Raw genomic sequence first — 23,131 nt, forward strand, 5'->3', positions numbered from 1 at the left:
CTATTGTTGACTACTCTGTAGACCAGTAGGAGAAGCTTGAAGGATATTCGTGCCTTAACCGGCAGCCAGTAGGTAGTGGAGTTGACGTATGAGAGGGGAACGTGAACGAACATGGTATATGTGTATACACAAGTCTAGATGCAGTATTATGTACTCTCTGTAATCGTTCCACATCAGTCTTACTAATTTCGCCAAGAAGAGCATTACAGTAGTCGAGACCAATGCACTGACTGCCGTGTGGCAAGTAAAAGCATCAATGAATTTCTGATCCTCACCAGATTTCTAATGTAATACTTAGCTAACTTTCAGATCTGTGAAACCTGCATGCTCATCTTTGCGTCAGAGGAAAAGATAACTCCAAGGTTGCGCACATGATCAGAGGGAGAGATGAGAGTTGTGTTGTTAAAACAAGTGGCATTTGTGTGCAGGTCACAGGATACGCGATCCCAAGAAATCTCTCTGACTTTGAAAAGTCTTTCCCATCATCAAGCATCAATGCTTCTCTGTCACAACCTCAAAGTCACACATAACTCCCCAGTGGTTGCTCGGGAATCTGTTATTGCAAGCGGGAATTCTCTCTTTCCCGATGAGTTCAAATGACGTCACTCTCATACACCGATCCGATTCCGAGGCTGGCCGCAAGTAGACTCGGTCCGGTCGTAGTTTGTGGATTGTCCCGGTTCGGGATTGCACGTTCTTGTTGATCGAGGTGTCTTTCGTGAACTTAGTTCGCTCCTCTTGCCCGAACTCCACCCACTGATCAACAATACCAGCTGGGACGCCCCCTGTCGGTGCCACCTGCAAGATCCACAGAAAATGGTGAATAATGAGCTTTAACAGTAAAACCACGATACGACTGAGACATATCCAGGGGAAAAGGAGGAGTATAAAAAGAGGAAGTTTGAAGAACGATTATGATAATGCATAATGGAAATCTGTACAATTGCATGTTTATCTTAAGACATCGAATGAGCAAGAGACCCGTATACTGGTAGTCTAGAAGTTATTGAGAACAGCATTTGCCGTATGCAGTGCATTATGCATGTTGATTTGTATGTATTGATTCATTACGTCCTCGGATAACCACTTATGCGTCCAAAAGAATGTCTAAATATGTATCATATACTTTATAATATTTTACTATTTTTCTTCATATTACTTTGATACGCCAACAGAAATCTTTCCAAACGAAGATTTTATTAACTTATTTTTCTCTTTCTACATTTATTGGCTTTACACATAGGCCCGAATTCACGAAGGTGGTACAAATGAAACCACGGTTTAAACCATGGACAAAAACTATGGAGCGCCAAGTGTCCCATGGAATATTTCGTTACGAAATCAGTCATTTCGTCGATGAAATGATTATTTTGTAACGAAATGACAACATTTTGTAACTAAATGAACATTTTGTCCACGAAATGATAATTTCGTTAATGAAACGGTCATTTTGTCGACGAAATGACCAATTTCGTAACGAAATATTCCGTGCGACACTTGGCGCTCCATGGTTTTTGTCCATGGTTTAAACCATGGTTTCATTTGTACCACCTTCGTGAATTCGGGCCCTAAAGTTTAAGTTTCTTGTGAAAGAGCATAAGTTCGAATATTTTTATTTACTCGGGATGCATGGAGACTAGAGATGACGGCGTCATCCAACCCCACCCCTCCCCTCGCACCTCTTAAACACAACAACAACAGCAACAACAGCAACAACAACATCCCACTTTAGCGGTTTTGTTTAGATTTCTATCGCTTCACTAAGATTGCTTTAAGACATAACATGAAGAAAACGTTGGGCTTTGCCTTGATAAAGATGAAGTCCTCCGTTTTACTTTTGAGATGTGTGAGAAACAACAAAATGAAACTGAACCTATAAAGTAAAAGAGCGTGGCTGCAATCCGTCTCGATCCTTACCTCATAGTCGAGGTTCGTGTCCCCACCAAAGATGACGATCTTGTCGGGATCCTCTGATTGCATCTCCCGCATGACCTGACAGAACTGGAGTATCCTCTCTGGTCGATTGGACGGCATGCTTTCGAGATGTGACGTCATAAGTGCCAACTCAACGTCGTCGAAACAAGCCTTTTGTGCGTGGAGAAAAATAACACGCGGAGAGGATGAGTTAAAAAATACAAGTCACATGATGAAGTCACATGATGAAGTCGTATATCCCTTTTGCAAACGTTACGAAGTTGAGCATGATTCATTCCAGAACAAGGTCTCCCAAAATCGTGTATGAAATCCTACGGTGAATCACCGCAATTTGTGTGTGTGTGTGTGTGTGTGTGTGTGTGTGTGTGTGCCTGTATTTGTTAAGAAAAAAAAAGATAACCACTATATCGCTGTTGGGAATTCCCCTATATGGTCATCGACATTGTTCGATTCATAGTGAGCCACAAACCACTGCAAAATCGTGCAATCTTTTTTTTTTTCTTCTTCTTCTTCTTCTTTCTTTCTTTGACTGTGCGCTACTGGACGTGATGGAAGGTTGTTAAAATGGTATGCACATTATTGTTTCTATGTTGGGAAAATAAAAACATTGGTATGAAGTGCTCTTCACAGTGTTAACGTTGTACTGGAAATGAAAACGAAAAACTTGGAAAAGTCGTGGCTTCATCTCCCCCCCCCCCCCTTTCTACCATTGTGCCGCACTTTGGACTTCTCCTCTGATCTAAATAATTATATACAATGACAGGGACAGAGGGATGAAAGAGGGAATGTTCCCCCAAATACACATGTGGTTTGAATGAATGCAGCAATATTACTAGAAAACAGTGAAGATGTAGGAAAATCCGACAATCCGTTCAAAAGTTATGATTTTTTTTTCTAAGTTTCAGAGCCGTCATCGATAAATGAGAGGACTTAGTAGTTCATGACGTCACAGCAGAACAACGATACAAATTAAGACATTGTAAAGAGGATTCTACAAAATTTCATTTTTCAAGTATAATGAAAGAGTAGTTGACTAATTACCTTTTGTTTTCACAAAGCAGGGAGAATACTATCAAACTTTACATTCACTGTATTCCAGTAACAAGTTAAAAGAATGTGTTACTTTTTATTAGAAAAGTGTAATTCCGTGGATTTCTTTTCATTATTTCTTTATATCCTTGTTTTTCAGTGGCGTGACGTCACAAACTGTTGTGTTCTTCTCATCCAGCGATGACGGCATGAAAGCTTTAACAATTCATAACTTTAAAAGATTGCCCGATTTCGTCCAACATCACCTTGTTCACTAATGAGTTCTACTATTCTATATTGCTACATTCACTCAATCCACATTATATTAAGTGTTACTTTTTCCATTTTATGAAAATGGAAAGGTAGGAATACTGATGACGTTGCCATGGTTACCTGAACAACAAGAAGATTCCGAGACGAGCGCGAGTTGGGGTATGCCAGCACCCGACTCCCTCTGATTGCCATGTCGCGCGTCTTCCCGATCAGCGCGACGGTGAAGTACGCGCTCAGCGTTCCGCCCGTGGCGATGCCGAAGGAACCACTCATGCTCTCGGTGATGACCTCGAGCGTCCGTGGGACGACTTCCTGGAGGAACACGACGTCGGGTGAAAGTCTGAGATAGCCGCAAGATGAAAAATATGAGAAAGTTACCCCAGCCCATTCATTTTCCCCACTCTATAGGGCTTTGTGAACGCTTAGCAGAAACATTTTCCAGGAACATTGAAATATACTAACCTTAACTCTTAACGGGTTAACCCGTTGAGGACGAGTCCCGAGTATACTCGGGCAATGGGAAATGCGTGTTGTAGCAAAATCAGCCCGTCCTCAACGGGTAACATGAACAATAACATTTCTCTTTCATTTGATTCACTTTTTACCCAGTATTGGGACATTCATTATTTATGAATATCAATCGGCTTCCCCAGTGCATTAATACGTAGTATAAAGATGATATACAGAGAGTAATGAATAGTATTTGAATGATTAAAAAAGAAAGAAAATATTTTACCGTGTTAACTGGAACAAAGTGGCAAGAGATCATACACCCTCCCTTCCCTTGCTTTCATTTTTTCCATTGTTCTGACGAGCGGAAAGTTTGTGAATAAAGTGTGTGGGGGACTCCCCCCCCCCCCCTTTCCGCTGCCCCTGTAGATTATTACAATATGTCTCACCCTTTTAGTATATCGCAGACGGCTTGCGCCCTTTCTACCGTGTCTCTGGCGTCTAGGCCATTCATGTTCCATGTTATAACACGAAGATTGCCTTCCGCTTTTGGTGGCGTCACGGGGTGCGAACCAGCGTCCTCCACGACAGGGGGAACTCGTGAAGCGGATGCACGCCTCAGAGGTGAAGGGGTTCGTTTCCAGCGAGGTTCCCGGACTACTAGCTCGGCTTCTGGCGGCGCCAATAATGCAGACCGTTTCTTTCTTGTCAGCGAGGTTCTGTCTTCGGGGATGCGAACTTCCGAACCGTTCGTAGACGCCATGGCAGTATATATAGGTTTGTTTTGTTTGTTTGTCTGTCTGTTTGTTTGTTTGTTTGTTTGTTTGTTTGTTTGTTTGTTTGTTTTGCGTGTGAGAGTTTTGTTTCAAGTTGTTTTTCAAACACCATCGACACCCTATCAAGAGGTAAACACAGCATCCACCATGCTTGTTCTTCCGCGATGTGAGGCCAATATCTCTGCCCACACTGCGAAGCAAACAAGGAGGCTCCCTGTGTGGACAAATGAATAATTACATTGAATGTAAGGTTGTACGTAAAGAACAAGTTCACCATATGATACTTATACATGTGGATTGAGTGAACGCAGTAATATCAGTAGAAGACATCAGTGAAAGTTTAACTTAGACAATCCATTCACAAGCTTTGGATTTTTTTTTTTTAATTACTACGCAGTCTCTGCTGGATGAGAAGATCGAGTACTACAGTGTGTGATGTCATGAGAGGAATCTTGAGCTCCACTTTAAAGACAAGAGTCTCATAGCTACTATTAATAGTATACCACAGTCTCCTCATTGAATGCCTTGGTTTTCAAACAAAAAATTAAAGTGACAATACACATGATGACGATTTTCCTTGTTCCATATTTTCATGAATTATGTATTACATCTTTAAAGAGGAAATCTACCTCAAAAGTAAATAAACTTTCAAAGTAACACAAAAAATTCCCTGCAAACGTTCCAAAAACGACAAAATTCGGACAAGAAATACAGGTAAAAGAATATTCCAGTATCAAAATATATCATTTGTGTAACATTTGTTCTTCTTCTTTTTTTTCTTTTTTTTTTGTGGTGGTTTTAAGGCAAGTTTTATGATATTCACACAGATAAAATATGATTTTTTTTTCATTTCTGTATATGAAATGAATAAGAAATTGTGAGAGTATGACATCATCCACTTGCTGATTTGAATAATCATAACCACTGGTCAGGAAGTGCTTTCCGAAAAAAAAGATTAAAATTTTGTCTGACTTCCTTATTTCTTATCCGATTTTGATCATGTTTGCATTGTTCTGCAGGGAATATTTATCTCTTTCTTATCAAATTGATAAAATTTTAGAGCGGATTAAAGTTTATTCTTTAAAGTATGCAAATTTGACGAAGAGACATTCCATCGTAAAAATGCGCCCCTTCTACACACACACAGACCTACAAAATATGAAAGGGGATGGTGATGGAGAGGGTTTAGACAGTCGATATAGGCTTTGAACACTTCATCAAACACTGAAAAACAAAATCTAAATATTGGATCATGAAAGATAGAAAAACGAAGACATAATTGGATAAAATATTAACACACTAACCCCGCCCTATACGCCTACCATGCCTATTAATAGTTATATGTCATAACGAATTACCCAGGCAGTATTTCCTGGAAAGCATGGATATTGATTATCATGTAGGAGGTTTTCCTGCGTCTTTTGGCCAGCGGAAATTCAAAAAAAAAAAAAAAAAAAAACATGCACTCATTCCGGGCCTCCGGTGCTTAACTCTTTCGGTGCCAGGGGCTTGGGATAGTGTGTACAACTCTATAGGGAGTTTCATTAAAGGTCCTGTTTACCTTTGGGAGAAGTGATTTTAAAAATGTTCAAGATATCACTTTTGATGCATATTGTGTAGGTCAGTTGTATCACAAAACATCCTGCCATATAATTTTTTTTCAATAAAGCCTAGAAAATAAGGAGCCAACACTATTATTCTCATTAAACCATAACTGTAGACGGTTTAGTCTGGAAATATTTTTATTATAACTATTGTTCACATTTTGTATATTTAACAATACTTAACATTGATTATACTTGCTCAAATTTTTACATTGGTTGTTCCTATCCCTAACTCATATTTTAGAACAATTTTGAAGCACTAATGCTGGGATTTTGTTTTATCTGCAAATTGTAAATTATGCCTTTAACCTGTCGCCACTCAAAGCACACAAGGGAATAAAGGTATAGGAAGTTCGCGCTCAATTTACAACAAAACATGAAGCCGATAACAATAACGTTGTTGTAACAGTCAGCTCGAAAGCATCGTCATTATGAGTCATCTGACAGAATAAAAAACTGAAATACATGTAAACCAGGAGACCAAATTGAAAAAAAAATAGTATGAAAAATAGTTAAGTAGGTCAAAAAGGCTCTATTCTTGTCCTGTCATTTATTCGCGAATCTGCCTTCTTAAATTATGTCGTTGCCTGAAATTGATTGGGGACATTTAAAAAAAAAAATCTCCGGCGATGATTCAACTCTTATTTCAGCTGTAAACGCGGATGTGAAAGAAGTCTGCCCAGTGAGACAAGGAACGAGATGATAAAACCTTAATATTAATCATTCGCAGCAACTAATATAATACAATACCAGTCATATTGATATACGTGCATCTGGGCTACATTGATATCTCGCATAATGTTTGAATCTCCGTGGGATTATACAAATTTAGATAATCATTTTACAAGTTCACCTCTCAGCCACGGTTATCATGAAAAATGGAAATAAGTGTAAATTTACACTCAGAAGAATCCACTCAGACACCCACCAAATGTCAATGTTGACATTCCAAGTTTCAGGCGTCAAGGGTGTGACAACATAATCATAGTAGGGAAAAAATCAAGGATTAGCATTGTACATTAGTAGGGTACATCTGTGTGTAACCTTTACGTTTCATAATGCATCAGAACTACCGTCTGAAGGACCGACAAAGAGGTTTCACCTTTCCCGTGAAATTTCATGGGATTTATGAAGACAAAAGCATGCGTGCATCATGTAACTATGTATATACAATATGTATTACATATCATATATACATATATATATATATATATATATATATATATATATATATATATACATATATATATATATATATATATATATATATATATATATATATATATTATACAATTGTTTATATATACGCTTTTTCAGGAGTCGTAAAAGACTCCTGAAGAAGGTGTAGGACGCCGAAAATTTGAGCCGAATAAAGTCATGCTTTATTGGCCAAAAATGCATTACCAGTTTGTTTCTTCAGTTTTTCGTGGAGCCAATATCTCAACACTATTGGACCTAAACTGAATATATATATATATATATATATATATATATATATGTACATATATATATATATATATATATATATATATATATATATATATATATATGGCAGCCTATATAATGAGAAGAACGAGTCTCAAATACGCCATGGATCCAACAAGGTTTTTTTATTTACAAAATTTTCAGCCTGCCGTTCTTCTTATACAATTACAACATTCGAAGTCCAACACGTGGAAAAGTTCCAAGATTATATATATATATATATATATATATATATATATATATATATATATACATATATATATATATATATATATATATATAATTGTATATAGGGCCTACATATAAAAGTGTGTGTGTGTGTGTTTGATCCTAGTATGTGAGAAGGATAATTTTGATACAAGGTTTATCGTTAGTCAGGTCTATTTCCATTCTGAAAGTCTCAAAATCCGGACTTTAAAATTGATACATGACAAGTCTGTTCCAAAGTTACATTTACAAAAAAGAAGCAAACCTCCCATCGTCTGTATTAATGCTCGTACTGTCGCATGCAACTAAAAGCGCATGACAAGGCCAAGAGCATATACGATACACTTTGGGCTGCTAACGAAAAATATGATTACGCTACTCTGTTTAATATTAAGCGCACGCTCAGTATAAAGGCATACCTACATAACGATAGCAGAGAGAATGCTGAGAATGAAAACCAGTGAAGACGGTAGACGATTTGTACTCACGTATTTCGAACGGTCAGGTCCAGTCGAGTTGTATTTTTCTTGCAATCCAAAATACATGCGCTGCGGACATTCGTTAAGTACATGCACCCAGTCAGTGTCGTGAGCCTGCACGCATCCGAGCGTGTGTGTTGGAGAGATCTCTCCGCCAATCGCCCACTACTTTGACAAAAACGGCATTCCTTCCCGTCAAATCATTCGCCACTAACTGCTGCTGATAACACAACTAATTTTGTATCATGTGTTAGATGCCAGGGGGAATTTGTCTGCGCAGAAAACTCCGAGTAATTTAGTTTCCCCATAATGTTTTTTTTTTTGTTTCTTTCTTTCTTTCGGTGCCACGCTCGACGATTTCTCTGAATTGGCTGCAGCGTGATCCGTAGCGTGTGTGTGTGTGTGTGTGTGTGGAGGGGGGGGGGGAGATGCATACAACAAAAGATGTTGAAAGAGTATATGGTCTGTTAAATAACTTTTTTTTTCTTCTCCTTCTCCTTTCCCCGCACGCTATAGATGCATTCAAACAGAAGCATGTTAACGGATTCCAAAAGGGGGAGTTATATAGAAATGGTCGAGGAGCAATGAACAATGCGGCAAGTCCAAAGTCCGGACTCTGAAATGTAATCACATGATTTCGTAGCGGGATGATTTATCATTCTGCGGCAACCCTCCCCGACCCCCCCCCCCCCCCCCGACCCCAAGGGGTGTAGGGGGTATTCCCCATTTGGTTTCCTTAATGTTAAATGTCCTGTTTACCTTTGGGAGCAGTGATTAAAAAAAAAAAAAATCAAGATATCATATTTGATGCATAGTATGTGTAGGTCCGTTGTATCACAAAACATCCTACCATTATAATGATGCACAGGAGAGAGTGCGTTAGTGGGGATGTAGCGCACTCGAGGGTATTTACAAAATAATTTTGTGAAACATGCACGAGGCGAAGCCGAGTGCGTGTTGCACTGCATTGTAAATACCCGAGAGTGAGCTGCATCTCCACTAACGCCACGAAATAATCCTGTGCATCATTTGTTTTATAAAATGGGTCGAAAACTAACAGCATTCTTCACGTACCTTTGTGGGTCAATACCAGTCAGCTACATGTAGCACTCGCTCAAAAGTCAAGATGTCCGAAGATGTTCGTCTCAAACATTTACACACGTCGCACTCGGAAATCTCGCACATAAGTACTAAGTACTGTACGTATAAAGGCCACCGCACACTACACGATCAGACTGGTCTTAAAGTCTTAAGCCAAGCTGGGTCTTAAGGCCAGTCGTACGACCGGACACCGCACACTATACGACCCGACTGTAAAGCGCGCGCAGTGCGCACTGCGTGAGCTTGCATTTTACTGCATTGTGAATGGCTCAAAGCTCCCGACTGGTCGTAGAAATTCAACATGTCAAATCTCTACGACTGGCGCTAAGACCCAGTCGTACGACTAGAAAATGGCAAGACTGTGACGTCACACTTCTAGTCTTAAGGTCTTAAGACCGGTGAATCGGGGCAAAATCGTGTAGTGTGCGGCGGGCTTAAGAGTATACGTACGCCACACAATATTGTCATGTTACTAGTATGCACACAAGAAAGGCCGGCCGGCAGCCCGAACTAGAAGTTGTTTACAGGATTGACAGCGCGTATAGTAGCGCGCGACGCACTTGTAACAACTGATTGAGTGCGCACTGCCAGTGTAAACATTGTGACGTCAGGCCGTGCATGTTAGTGAGAAATTAATACTCGTGCCTCATTTCAGCGCTTCCAATTGGCTACATTCTTGAACCCATTTTATAAAATTTTATAACATTTTTGCAATAAAGCCTAACATATAAGGAGATATCAGAATTTTTCTCAATAAACCATAACTGTAGACGATTAAGTCTGGGAACATATCTATTATAAATATTGTTCTTTTTTAGTTTATTTAACAATACTTAACATCGATTATACGGATTCAATTTTTTACTGTGGTTGTTTCTGTCCCTAACTCACATTTTAGAACTATTTTGAAGCAAATGCTGGGTTTTTGTTTCATCTGCAAATTGTAAATTATGCCTTTAACCAGTATAGAGTTTTGATGGTAGAAAAGAAAACGGTACTGAATACTTCACACAAGTACCTAAATTTGGACGGAATGGTCATTTATCTGTTTTTATTCATTCTCTCTTATAAATCATCTTCGTCATTATCATTGTTATCATAATCATAACCGATAACTGTCATTACCATCGTTATATCACCATACTTACCATAACCGATAATAGCAACTAGACTCGGAATTTGTCAACACTGACAAATTAGGTGATCCGATCTATAGGGAAATCAATGATTTGAGTCCTGATCCCAATAGGCATGACCATACAGGTTTCATCTGTGTTGAGGGGACATTGGCCATGTGATGCTTGGAGTCTCATTTAGAAAAGGGAGTCAGACCTGCCATCTACGACCCCGTTTACAGTGCGGGGCCGGGCTCGGCCGTGGCTCGGTCGCGGCCGAGTCCGGCCTCAATTGCGCGGCTAGGACCCCGTTTACAGTGCGAGGCTCGGCCGCTTCAGTATAAACGCGCCAAAAATTGGCCTCGCATTTGGCCTCGCTCTGGAGGTGGTCTCGGCCGCGGCCGAGCCGCGGCCGAGCCCGGCCTCTTCTTGGTGTAAACGCAAAGTGGGCCAAATGCGCGGCCAATTTTAGTCTGGCTTCCAGACCCTCTGCCCATACTATTTCGCTATTCACGATATTAACCCCCTCAACGTGGAAAACTAGTATAGTTTAAGGTGGTTTTGTCCTGCAAAGGATTTTTCCTTCGGCAAAGGCTTTTGCCCGAACGGCGACTTCGTCGCCACGGAATTCATTTGGCAAAGGGTCTGAAAACCAGACAATACCAAATTGCGTTTGTTTACAAGTAGAGCGCCACTACGACAAAATATTGAAAGGTTTGAATTAAAAGCGCGGCCGAGCCCAGCAGTGTAAACGGACAAAATTGCGAGCTTTAATTTCAACCAAGTTTATTGACGTGATCCCGACATCGTATGAAAAAATAAAAGGCACATTTACGATAGCCCAAAGTCTCAGCTACAACATATTAAAATCTGGGAGAAATTCATCGAAGCATAAGTGAGCTAGTGCTCGAAAAAGACAGTCATGTCAATTTTCATTTCGAGACAAACTGCACTCCCATAGAGATAACACGTAAACTGGTCAAATTCGGCAAGGTTACTTTCAATCCATTTTTACGAGGTCATGCTGTCATTCAATCAAAACTGTGTTATTACATAACTGATAGAGTATTAAATAAGCTACAGCATACTGAAATCTGGGTGAAAATTGGCCAAGGATAAGTGAGATACGCTCGAGTAAACTTGAAATTTGATGACGTCATTTTGAAAATTTACTTTTTTTATTTTATTAAGAAATTTGATATCTTTTTATCATTTTTCCAGCATTGCCAACCCATGGAATGACATGTACAACCCATCAGCTTTCAAAATATGTAAAGAAAATGGGGGGGGGGGGGTCATTGTCCATCCTGGCGAGTAAATTCGGATTTAAAATTGGCGGTTTTTTGGCATTGTTGCACTGTATATCGCCATTGACGCGCGCGCGGATTTTGAACTTTGACGGGCCCGTATGACGTCATATTGAGTCGGATTGACTTGAAACTTGGTAGAAATATTCCTTGACATTTCAGGCATCCGATCTATGTAAAAAAAGTGGAAATTTCTATTGCATATGAGCTGTACGTGCGTATATGCGCGCGCGCGTACGCGTCCGTCCAATTTTTTTCAATTTTTCAAAAAATGCTCCAAATGGTCTGAAACGTGTGCAAAAAAAATTAACTGAGTTCGATTTGAGCATACAAATATTTCAACGCGCACTTACGCGCACGTTTCAAGAGAAAATGTGAATTTTGAGAACATGAGTAGAATGCGCATCAATTGAAATATATGTGACGTAAATTTCATTGAAAAACTCTATTCCATTAATGAGATATGATTGAGAATGTGTTTTCATATAATGACGTCATAGTGACGTCACGACCGACCAATCACAGTGATACATTAGATTTGTCGTCTTTGGGACATGATACATATATGGTATGAGTTTGAAGTTGATACTCTGAGTACTTTGTGAGTACGTAGATACACAACTTTTGTCCAGAAATAAAGAAAGAAGAAGAAGAACAAAGAATCCGTACAGATACAGAAGGTGATCCGAGAGGATACTCGGATCACCTAATTACGATTTTCATTTCTATTATTCTAGGAGATGTCTTGTATTCATCATCATTCAATTATTCCTACCAATAGTAAATTCTCTTAAAGCCTACGTGACTGCGAGATGAACATATCCTCCGATTATGATATTTGATATGAAATAGGAAACGCAAAGAATGTATATGAACCCAGCAGCTAAGAATCATAACATCTTTTGTAAGCAAGCAGATGATTAATAACTTCCCTTTAGCTCGGACTTTGGATTCATAATTACAGTACTAGGGCTCACTATTATGACCGTCCATAAATCATGTATTGTGTCCTCAAGAGAAAGAAGAAAAAATACAATCGGGATAAAACGATGGTTTCCATCGTCAAACTTTCAGGTCACATGGATTTTATTTTAGTCATTTCCTGATGGTTAAAGGTCCAGTTTACCTTTGGGAGCAGTGATTTTAGAAATGTTCAAGATATCACATTTGATGCATATGTATAGGTCTACCACATAAATTTTTGCAATAAAGCCTAAAATATAAGGAGATATCAGTATTTTTCTCAATAAACCGTAACTGTAGACGGTTTAATCTGGAAGTATTCTTATTATAACAATTGTTTAAATTTTGTGTATTTAAAAATACTTAGCATCGATTATATGGATTCAGTTTTTTTACAGTTGTTGTTTCTATCCCTAACTCGCATTTCAGAACTACGTATAGTTTAAAGCACTAATGCTGGGTTTTTGTTTCATCTGCAAATGGTAAGCTATACCCTTAAGTCACTACTGGCGACAACTTGTTGGGTTCCGTGCAAACACTAAGGACATTCCAGAATCCAGTATACTTCGATAGGAAATGAATGGTCTACTGGCAGCGACGTGGCCTTGTCTCCAGCCACGGAAGAATTATTGTTTGCGTTTTGACTTATTGATGAGCTCAATTCCTGTGAATACCAGTGTCAATGCCAGTGTTTAAAGGGCATATTCGTGTAATGGGCTATGAGGATTCATAGATGTATTTATATAATGATATATAGATTCGTCCATATTGACTCTCTTTCACAATCGGAGGTATAGCGAGTTTGAATCCCGTCAGATTCCCACGGCCTTAGCATTATCGGGCCTGGATATCGGACATGATGTGTGTATACTTACCATTCATTCCTTGATCATTTTACGCTATTTTTTTTTCTTGATGGACCTGCACATTATAAGAAGTGTGTTTTGGTGAATCCCTCCATTTTAAACGTATCTTTATCGTATTTATTATAGCAAGCCTATTCGTTTCAAATGATACTGGGGACGCTGTGGCATAGTGGATAAGACTCCCGACTCCCAATCGGAGGACCCGATTTCGAATCCCGCCCAGTGCTTACATCCTTGGACAAGATGCTTTTACCCACCATGTAGGCTCTCGACCCAGGTGTATAAATTGGTACCGTGGTACCTGGCAACTCTAGGGTAATAATAATAGCAGGGCCCTCTGGTATAGAGAAGTGGCAAACTGAAGAGGCTAGCCTGGGTAAATAAGCCCGTATTACTATTATTATTAATTACCGAGTGATTTCAATTCAATCGTCATTTCATTTCACTTCCTTCAGCTGTCCTTGCGATCTGTTGAAAATGAATTTTGAATTGAACTGAACTGAAACTGAGACAAGTCAAATTGTCTTCTTTTCTGCTAGATTATGTCTGAAATCACTGCTTCAAAGAAACATGGTTAATACTTAAAAATTCCACAAAATCTGTTTGAGTTTCTTTCAGAATTTATTGCAAATCAGTGTAAATCATGTTTCTCACAATCTATAACTCTACTCTTAAAAGTCATATCAAGCACTAATGTCCGTTATGTTATTGAGTTTCACTGTTATACGTTTAAATGTTATTAATATTATTAAATAATAAAAGGTATTTGTAGGCCTATATCCTACAGTGTTTTTTCATTACAATGAGGGTATAATTTTATCCCGAGTTCATCCCGTAAAGTAAAGATTTTTATGCCTCCGCCACGAAGTGGTGCCGGAGGCATTATGTTTTCGGGTTGTCCGTCCGTCCGTCCGTACGTCCGTCCGCATTTGTTTACGCGATAACTTGAGTAATGTTGACTGGAATTTTACCAAACTTGGTCCAAGTATAAAGTATGATGGGGCAATTACTTGATTAGATTTTGGATGAAATCGGCCAAAGGCCAAAGGTCAAAGGTCAAGGTCAAATCATAAAATTGTATCCGTTTACGCGATAACTCAAGACTGGATCAAGCAAATTTGACCAAACTTTGTCCGAGGATGATGTATGATAGGACAATAACTTGACTAGTTTTTGAGTGAAATTGGACAGAGGTCAAAGGTCAAAGATCAAGGTCAAATCCTAAAATTTACCTGTTTACGTGATAACTCAAAACTGGATGAAGCAGATTTCACCAAACTTGGTCCAGGGATGATGTATGATGGGGAAATTAGTTGAGTAGATTTTAGTGACATTGGCAAGAGGTCAAAGATCAAAAGGTCAAGGTCAAATGCTAAAATGCTATTTCCCCCATATCCATGCAATGCCTGAAGGTATTTTCATGAAACTTAGTGTAGACATGTACTACTGCATAAAGATTCTCTAGAGAGAGTTTCATGTCATAAGGTCAAAGGTCAAAAGGTCAAAGGTTAGGTGAAAATGTAAGAATTTCACTTTTCTCGCAAATGGTTCAATGTATCTTCATGGAACTTGGTACATACGCATGTACTGACTGGCAGGGATTATGTAGGGAATGTATGGGTCATGGGTCAATAGTCAGGGGTCAAAGGTCAAGGTCAACTCCTCACAATTTTACTATTTCTCTCATATACTAGTATATGCAATGCTTGCATTATTATTTTTAAAACTTGATATATACATGTATTACCTAATGGAGATTCTCTGGGAAATTTATAGCCAGAAGGTCAAAGGCCAGGTTTAAATGCCAAAAAAAAAAATATATATATATATATTTTATACTGTAATTACACTCTTTCTTCATACCTTGAAAATTACTCAATGCATATAAACTTATAAAAGGGTCGGTCAGAAGTCAAGTAAAAATCCTCAATTCCCCAAATACAGGTACCTGCACTCTTAGACAATTATAGCAAACCTAGTTCAAGGAAAGTGAACATTCAAGATATTTCTGACAAACCTGTCATTTCAGTATTCTGTCAGTTATGTGAAACTGTCATCACACATTGTGAAGACATTGTACCATACACCTATTGGGAGAATCATGCATTATGGCGAAGGCATCAGTCGCCATAGCGACATTTCTAGTTTTTAATTCTTTATTTGAATTTCGTTCAATTTCATATCACAGAAACAAAAACGTTCACAGAAACAAAACAAAACATCATACAAAGACAAACTGCATTATACACAAACTTTGTACAAAATAACGTCAAACTTACACTATATAAGGACAAAATGCAGTAACACCACCATTGTGCAACCTAATGTCAAACTTACATTTTAACTTTTTTAACCAAGGAAACGAAATCCGCTTTTTGTTTTTTAAACACATATTCTCGCAAAAGGCCCACAAAACGGGAACATAATAGATAACTTGCTTAAAACAAAAAACGGGGCATGAGAAAAAAAATGAGGCCATTTGCGAGAAAACATACACTCATGCACACACACATTCCCACACAACGCCAACATGCAACCCCTCCCCCCCCCCCCCCCCGTGCCTTCAGCCCTCAGGTTTCAGGTTTTATTCACATTTGAATAACTCTGCCGTGTAAATTGCCATTTGTTTCTCGTACAATAAAATACTTCCTAATCATAATGTGGAAATGATGTGGAAATGGTAGAAGCAATAAAGAGGAAGAAAAAAAAAAGCCCGACAACGATATGACAATAACTCGCAGATACGGCAAATTCAAAACAGGAAAAGAAAATCACATATCATCTTCGGTGTATCTCATTATTCCCACTCTAACAAATGCATTCCAACTGTTCCTCTTTTACTCGCTATATTATTTTCTTCTTCTTTACACATCTTGAAATACTTCATAACATCATTAAACTTTGGTACCTAAAGATAACTTTAGAATAAAAGCACACACACACACACACACACACAAACACACACCAACACAAACAGAAAACACACGCAGAGAAAACCCGGGGATGATTTTCAGTACAACTATGACAACCTAGAATGTAATCATGGTAATGTGGAACAGTAGGTATATAGTAGGGTGGAAGAGAAGACAAAGTGGCCAAATTCATTACAACTGCTCGCCAATTGTCGTGTAGGAAGGTCATCAAAATATTACTTCGTTGTTGTGTCATGTCAATTTTGTACATACACTCAGTATCGTATACGTTATTGCGATGGGCGGAAACGACGTGATTGCTTCTTTGCTCTTGTAATAGACTGCACATGCGCAGTGCTCCTTGAAGGAAAGTGAAATTATCAGGTGCTCAAGGAGTTCTGGTTATAAAAATAGTTGACATCAAAAGGTGAATAGCGGCGGATGGAGTCATATATCCGTACACACAAAGGGTGTGAATGATATGTGGAAGTGAGCTATGATATCTGAGCGTTTGGAATTACTTTCTCAGCGATTGGTTGAAAGAAGTACGTGTACTACAACTTGTGTCTTACTGGTGATATATTTTTCCACTCATAAAAATATTTAATAGAGATAGAGAAAATGAAATGACGAAGGAAGCCAATGTTTCTGCGACAGCTGTTGTTTGAGGAAGTTTTATCGATCCTACGGATGCGTTTAAAACGGACGTAAATCAATGGTAAGTTAAAGGAGAAGGTAACGGTATTATTTCTTATTTAACAGTTGAACAGTTTGTAACTGAGATTGTTATTTCAGTTGATAATTGATTGATTAATTATCTTGTTTGTTTCTGTCGATCTCGTTCTCTTCGTTTTACTGTCTCAATTTATTGATAAAAACAGAAGCTTACGTTGAATTTCAAATTTAGGACATAATATTTAAGTCTTACATTTTGCCGTTTTGTGAACGTTCCTTGTTGACCGGTAAAGACAATGAGTCTTATTCGATGGAATAATTTAGATTCCGTCAACCACATTTTATTTGTCTTATAACAATGAATCTAAAAATGATCTAATGTTTGTAAAACAATATAGTAGTTATGGCAACGCATCAGTAAGGGTATCTACATCTTCATGACATTTCCGTAGTGGTAAAAACATGAACCCGTGACCAGGAATATGTTTGCGGAAGAACGTTCAACCTATGCTCCTTTCTACGGAAAATGAAACCGAAACAATGTGGACGTAATAATCATACTCTTTTTCATTTCCATGTTTACTCATTATTGATTAACTTAAAACATCAAACTTCACACGTTGGCGATTTCACGTCATCAACAGAGGAAATACAGAGGAAATAGTCAAAAACACATTAATATAATAAATCGAAATATCTACGCATTTTGCTGGATTCGGTTTCATCATGTTCTGGTATCGCTTGAAGACTGATGTAGGATCTCATTTCCGCTTCCAAGCTTCCAATACATAATTTACATTTAAAAGGGTGGTATAGTTATTGATTGAGGTACCAATTCAGGTTTCCACGTTTTGAGAGATATTTATAAACCAAAGTATGAAATGTTAAAGAGCATACAATTATAGGGGAATTGAATGTTTATTTGATGGAAATCGATTTTGAAATGACGGAGATATTCAAAAAAGGTAAAACAGAGAGATTATAATAAAAGTCGTGGCCTGTCACATTTTAATATGATCGGTTGTTTTTTTTTAATATCTCAGCTATTTAAAGACCAAATTTCATGAAATTGGCATCAAATAAACTGTGAAATCCTCTAAGAATTACTAGTACATGTTCTTTCATATTTCAGAAGAGGTTTCTCATTATCTCACAAACACACACACAAACACACACGTAAAGTTGGAAACCTGCAGTCCCATCTAAACCAAAACTGTACCACCCCATTAACCCTTTCTGGGCCAAGAACGTTGGACAGTTTTCATACAATGCTAATCCGATTTATTTGGCAATCTGCACTCAAAGCATGCAAAGGGTTAATTAACGTTTACTTCCTTAACATTTTATTTGTAAATTCTTTGACGTAATTCTCATACACATTATAAAACTTATTTAAGAATTCATCACTCTTATAGAACACTTTTCAATTTAAATTTCTGCTCTTTTTCAACTTTTTGAGTAAATTTCAGACATTTATTCGGAATACGCTTGGTGAGGAAAGGCCTAAAAGTAAATCAGAATTTACCACAATCTGCAGTAGACAAACATGAAAAAAATACAAATAGTACAAAAACAATATGTATCAAGTGCGAAGAAGACGGGGTCATCCCATTAGATGGACACTCACGAGTCATATCAGGGAGGTCACCTCCCTGGTCATATACAGCTCACGACTTCGACAATGAAAACAGGTCCATGAGTCATAAATAGCTCACGAGTCATACAGCCCATGAGTTCGACACTAGGCAAATAAGGCCCATGAGACCGACACAAGGTAAAAACAGCCCATACAGTTCGACAGATACTAACACGGAGCTTAGTGTGTCGGTCTCGTGATGGGCCTTGTTACTTTTATAGTGTCGAACTAATGGGCTGTATGACTCGTGAGCTGTATAACTCATCGGCTGTATGACTCGTGGGCTGTATGACTCGTGGGTGTCGGTCTCGTGACGTGCACCCAAAAAGACATAAGGTGAAATAATGCCAGTGACTTGGTCGATAGTTGAAGACCGTTGACGTTGTTTCTAAATTGCTGGAACGACATGCAATTTTTCCATTTCGTCGGATAGATCATTGCATATGGCGGTGCCTTGACTTTTCACTGTTCCCTATGATTAGATAGCATTTGTAAGGATGCACAAACCCATGGTTATAAAAATAAGATATATTCACGGTCACGACGTCGTACACAAGCCCTTGTCCTGTAGGAGATGACAATCTTTTTTTTTTTTTATTAATTACCCTTTCTTTACCCTAGGATCAACCTCGGGCCAGAATCACAATGATTATTGTCGTCATTGCCATGGCAACCTCTCCGTCGTTCGTCGAAGGTAACTTGTTAAACAAGCCTGCCTTGATTGCTCCCTATTTGTTTGAATAATTGATATATTTGTTTTGATAATTAAAAAAAAAATGGAAATGTGAAAACACTTAATCCGCCTTGAGCTTTCTAGCAACTATATTCTAATTCTTTCACAAGCTCCATGGATTGCAAACCTTGATTTAGCTATTGAAACACAAAAATCAGCAACTTGTCCGACTTGAAAGTGCGTCCATTTTTTTAGGGGGGGGGGGAGGGCTGTGATGAAATTACTGTTTAGTAAGGTAGGCTATTAGAACAGTTCTTCTTTCTTAGTTGTTGTCAATACACCGATCTACAAAATACGGCTTCGATGTGAGTGGGTTTTCATTTCTCTTGTTTTATTTCACTTGAATGTTACTTTGATCAAACATCTTGTCATTTCAAGCTCAAATAAAGTTTAAGTTCGTATGCTTACCCCTTCCCTTCCTCTTTTCTTTTTAAGCCATTTTCTTCTCTCATGTAAGACAGCACTTTTGACAAGTAATGCGCTGTCTTTTGATGGAAGACTACGATAATTATCTTTTTTTTTCCATTTTTCATTTCAATTTATTTTCATATTTCTCACATATATCACAATAAAGTATATAAATACGAAAATTATACAAAACATAAATTAGATGAGACTTCATCGGAATGTACAAAGTTTGTTTGTTTGTTTGTTTTTTTTTGGTGTAAACACATGGTCTGTATACATGCGAATTGAACTGTGGTCATGATGCGATAAAATATGATGGGCATGATGGGGCCTGCGTAAAAGCATGAGCTTGTTCAAGATTGTACAAGACAATTATCATAAACTCTTTCTCGTTGTTGTTGTTGTTGTTTCTATCGACATTGCTGCTAACCCACTGCTAAGTGAAGTTGGACTTAACATGCATATATATATATATATATATATATATATATATATATATATATATATATATTGCAGAATGGATGAGTGCCTTCGAGTCTTTTGTCGATCCAATGGAAATAGTTTCTTTGAAATAATGTTATATATCCATGTACCAAGTTCGTTCTATCATTTTCCAGTGCTTGCTTTCTGCGACTGTGCTTGTTAGTATATTGTAGCTATCAAACTTGTTACCCGTGATCTTTGACCTCAGTACACCCTTGTAAGTTTGATAGATCATTTTTGTGCAATTTTTTATACCAAGTTTCATGGAGATACGTTGTGTTGATTTCAAGTCATATTCCGTTTCATTTTCGGAAGTTGTACAGACGTTACTGGCAATAACTTCCTGAGTGACCGAATAAACACAAACTAAATGTTATTTACGTAAAAAATTCAGTTGTTAGAGTCAAATGTTTAAAATCGACACCTCTTACTGAAACTTTCTTTTTTCATTCATCTGCATCCGCTTTACCAATCATTCACCCCTTCGTTAGCTTTGTCTGTCTTATTTCCGAGGTTGTTTCCTCTTTCTCTCTCATTTAACTCAAGATTCATTGAGACACTTCTTTATTCGCCTTTCTCTATCCCTTTCGCTCCCCTTCCCCCCCCCCCCCAAAAAAAAAAAAATCATGCATCATTTTAAACTTCTAATGTTCTCCTCAAAACAATCACAATTTTGATGATCCTTAAAGCCTATCCGAGCTCGTGTCGAGAGGGCTACCATGCGAGCTACGTCGGCCTCGGTGTCACCAGCCGATGTCAGGTGAGGAGCGTCAACGGTTCCTACGTCCAGTTCATCCCGAAGCTCGTCTCCCGTGGTTACGCGGGTGTGGCCTACTCGTCATCTCGTGGGCCGGAGTGCGCGCGATTTCAGACCGACTACCACATCTGCAGCATTCCGCGTAAGGCTTAACGATGGGGGGAAAAAAAACAACAAACAAGATTATGTTGTGCGTGTGCGTGTGCGTCTGGGCATGTGCATGTGTATTTATTTGTATTGTGTTAATGATTTTTTTTTTTTTTTTTTGGGGGGGGGTTGTGATGATGATTATGATTTTAGACGAAAATACCAGCTACGAATATCAATAACACTTTCGAGATCATCTCAATAATGACGATACTGATAAGAAAACAGTCATGGGTATGACAACAATGATAAATGTACCTGAAGACAGCAGTGCTAGTGGTTATAGGAGAAAAAAAAAAACAAACAAACAAAGCAATCATGCTAATAGTGCATAATGTTTACTGAAATCACTAAGATGGACGAATAATAAAGTACTTGTATAGCAGTAAATATAATGATCATAGAGGTGTTAAACTGTATGATGATATCGACGATGCAAAAATACAGCTGCAGTTGAAATGAACTTTACTGCAGTATTTCCGTAAAATAACTATTCAATGAAATTCTCCTATATCTGTATAATTATGTAGGTACATCCTGTCGTCACATCGTCTATACCTGGCAAAACTGTCAACATGGCTGTATTATGCAGTCACTGTAAGGAATCTTGTCTCGCGCTGTTTGTGCTGTTCATGGACGTTCATTTAATTATGGAAGTTGGTGGGGAGTCGTGGTTTCATGTATTTTTTTTTATGCATATCACACACACACACACATACACACGTATTCACATAATACTTGTCAGCAGAAAGGCAGTAATGACTAAGAGTAAAAACATGAGTGTATGTAGTCCTACTTCTTTTCGCTGATTCCAGATTGCCTCACACAGCCCTGTAAGAACGGAGACTGCGAAGAGACAGTCACGGGTTACACCTGCCGCTGTCCCTCCGAGTACACGGGGAAACAATGCGAGATACGTGAGTTGGCTTCCACGTCCTATCCTAAAAGCCTAGTTCCGCGTCTTTAATATTAAATTTCACAATCCAGTTTTTATAGCTCTATACCACTTTTAAGGTTTTTGCCCTGAAAAGAGAGAGAGAGAGAGAGAGAGAGAGAGAAGGATTAAGTAAGACAAATAGAAGAATATAAAACAATGGTTAAATCAGACATAATGTGAAACAATAATCGGATTTCAAAGCTTGGTACATTTATATGAAACGCTGATACAATCATCGTCTATGAGTTGGCGTCATCTTGATGACTATAGTCATCGCCAAAATATACTTTTACAAGCTCCAAGGAAAGACGAAGGGACAAAAAAATATATGTAATCTTGATGGAACTTGCTTGTCCTAACAAGCAAGAATACTAGTAATCAAAGTTTGTACGTTCAAAGACTTTCAACAAAGTTTGGCAATATTTGAATATACGAAAGACTTTTTTTTTTTCACCCGGATTAAAGGAACACGCACATATTCTCACTATACGATGTCGAAACAGCTAGCAAAGACATTTTAGCCAAAATTTTTAAAACATCCTTTTTACCTCCTCCCTTTCTTCATCCATTTCTCTCTGTTGCTCCCACTCTCCCTCTTTCTCCCTTCCTCCCTCCCTCATTCTTTCTTTCTTTCTTTTTCCTCTCTCTCTCTATATATATCTTTCTCAAAATACAGCTGCAAATTACAGTTTAACGGCAAAACCAACCACGAGCGCATCTGCAGAATTGACTGACATAACCAGTCAGTCAACTCCTTTCACTGAAGAAAGCTTGACTAGTCCCCCAAAAATGTCGACGCAAAAGACGCGTCCAGCAACGACCTACTACGAGCATCCGATGTCAACGAAGACAG

The 23,131-nt window shown here is 38.3% G+C and overlaps 2 protein-coding genes across 2 annotated transcripts; one reads left to right on the forward strand and one right to left on the reverse strand.

Moving 5' to 3' along the window:
• Positions 1–492: 492 nt before the first annotated feature.
• On the reverse strand, positions 493–4,450 carry LOC140239495 (tyrosyl-DNA phosphodiesterase 2-like). The gene is made up of 4 exons (XM_072319328.1): positions 4,137–4,450; positions 3,358–3,577; positions 1,918–2,085; positions 493–798 (listed from the first exon to the last, which is right to left on the reverse strand). Exons 1-4 carry the CDS (start codon positions 4,448–4,450, stop codon positions 493–495), a joined length of 1,008 nt encoding a protein of 335 aa, XP_072175429.1.
• A 4,914-nt stretch (positions 4,451–9,364) lies between these two features.
• LOC140239838 (uncharacterized) lies at positions 9,365–22,294 on the forward strand. The gene is made up of 5 exons (XM_072319660.1): positions 9,365–9,376; positions 13,937–13,966; positions 19,435–19,507; positions 21,127–21,197; positions 22,157–22,294. The coding sequence occupies exons 1-5, from the start codon at positions 9,365–9,367 to the stop codon at positions 22,292–22,294; spliced, it is 324 nt and encodes a 107-aa protein (XP_072175761.1).
• The last annotated feature ends 837 nt before the right edge of the window (positions 22,295–23,131 follow it).

This window comes from Diadema setosum, chromosome 16 (genome assembly GCF_964275005.1).
Source record: "Diadema setosum chromosome 16, eeDiaSeto1, whole genome shotgun sequence".
In the NCBI taxonomy this organism is placed as follows: domain Eukaryota; kingdom Metazoa; phylum Echinodermata; class Echinoidea; order Diadematoida; family Diadematidae; genus Diadema; species Diadema setosum.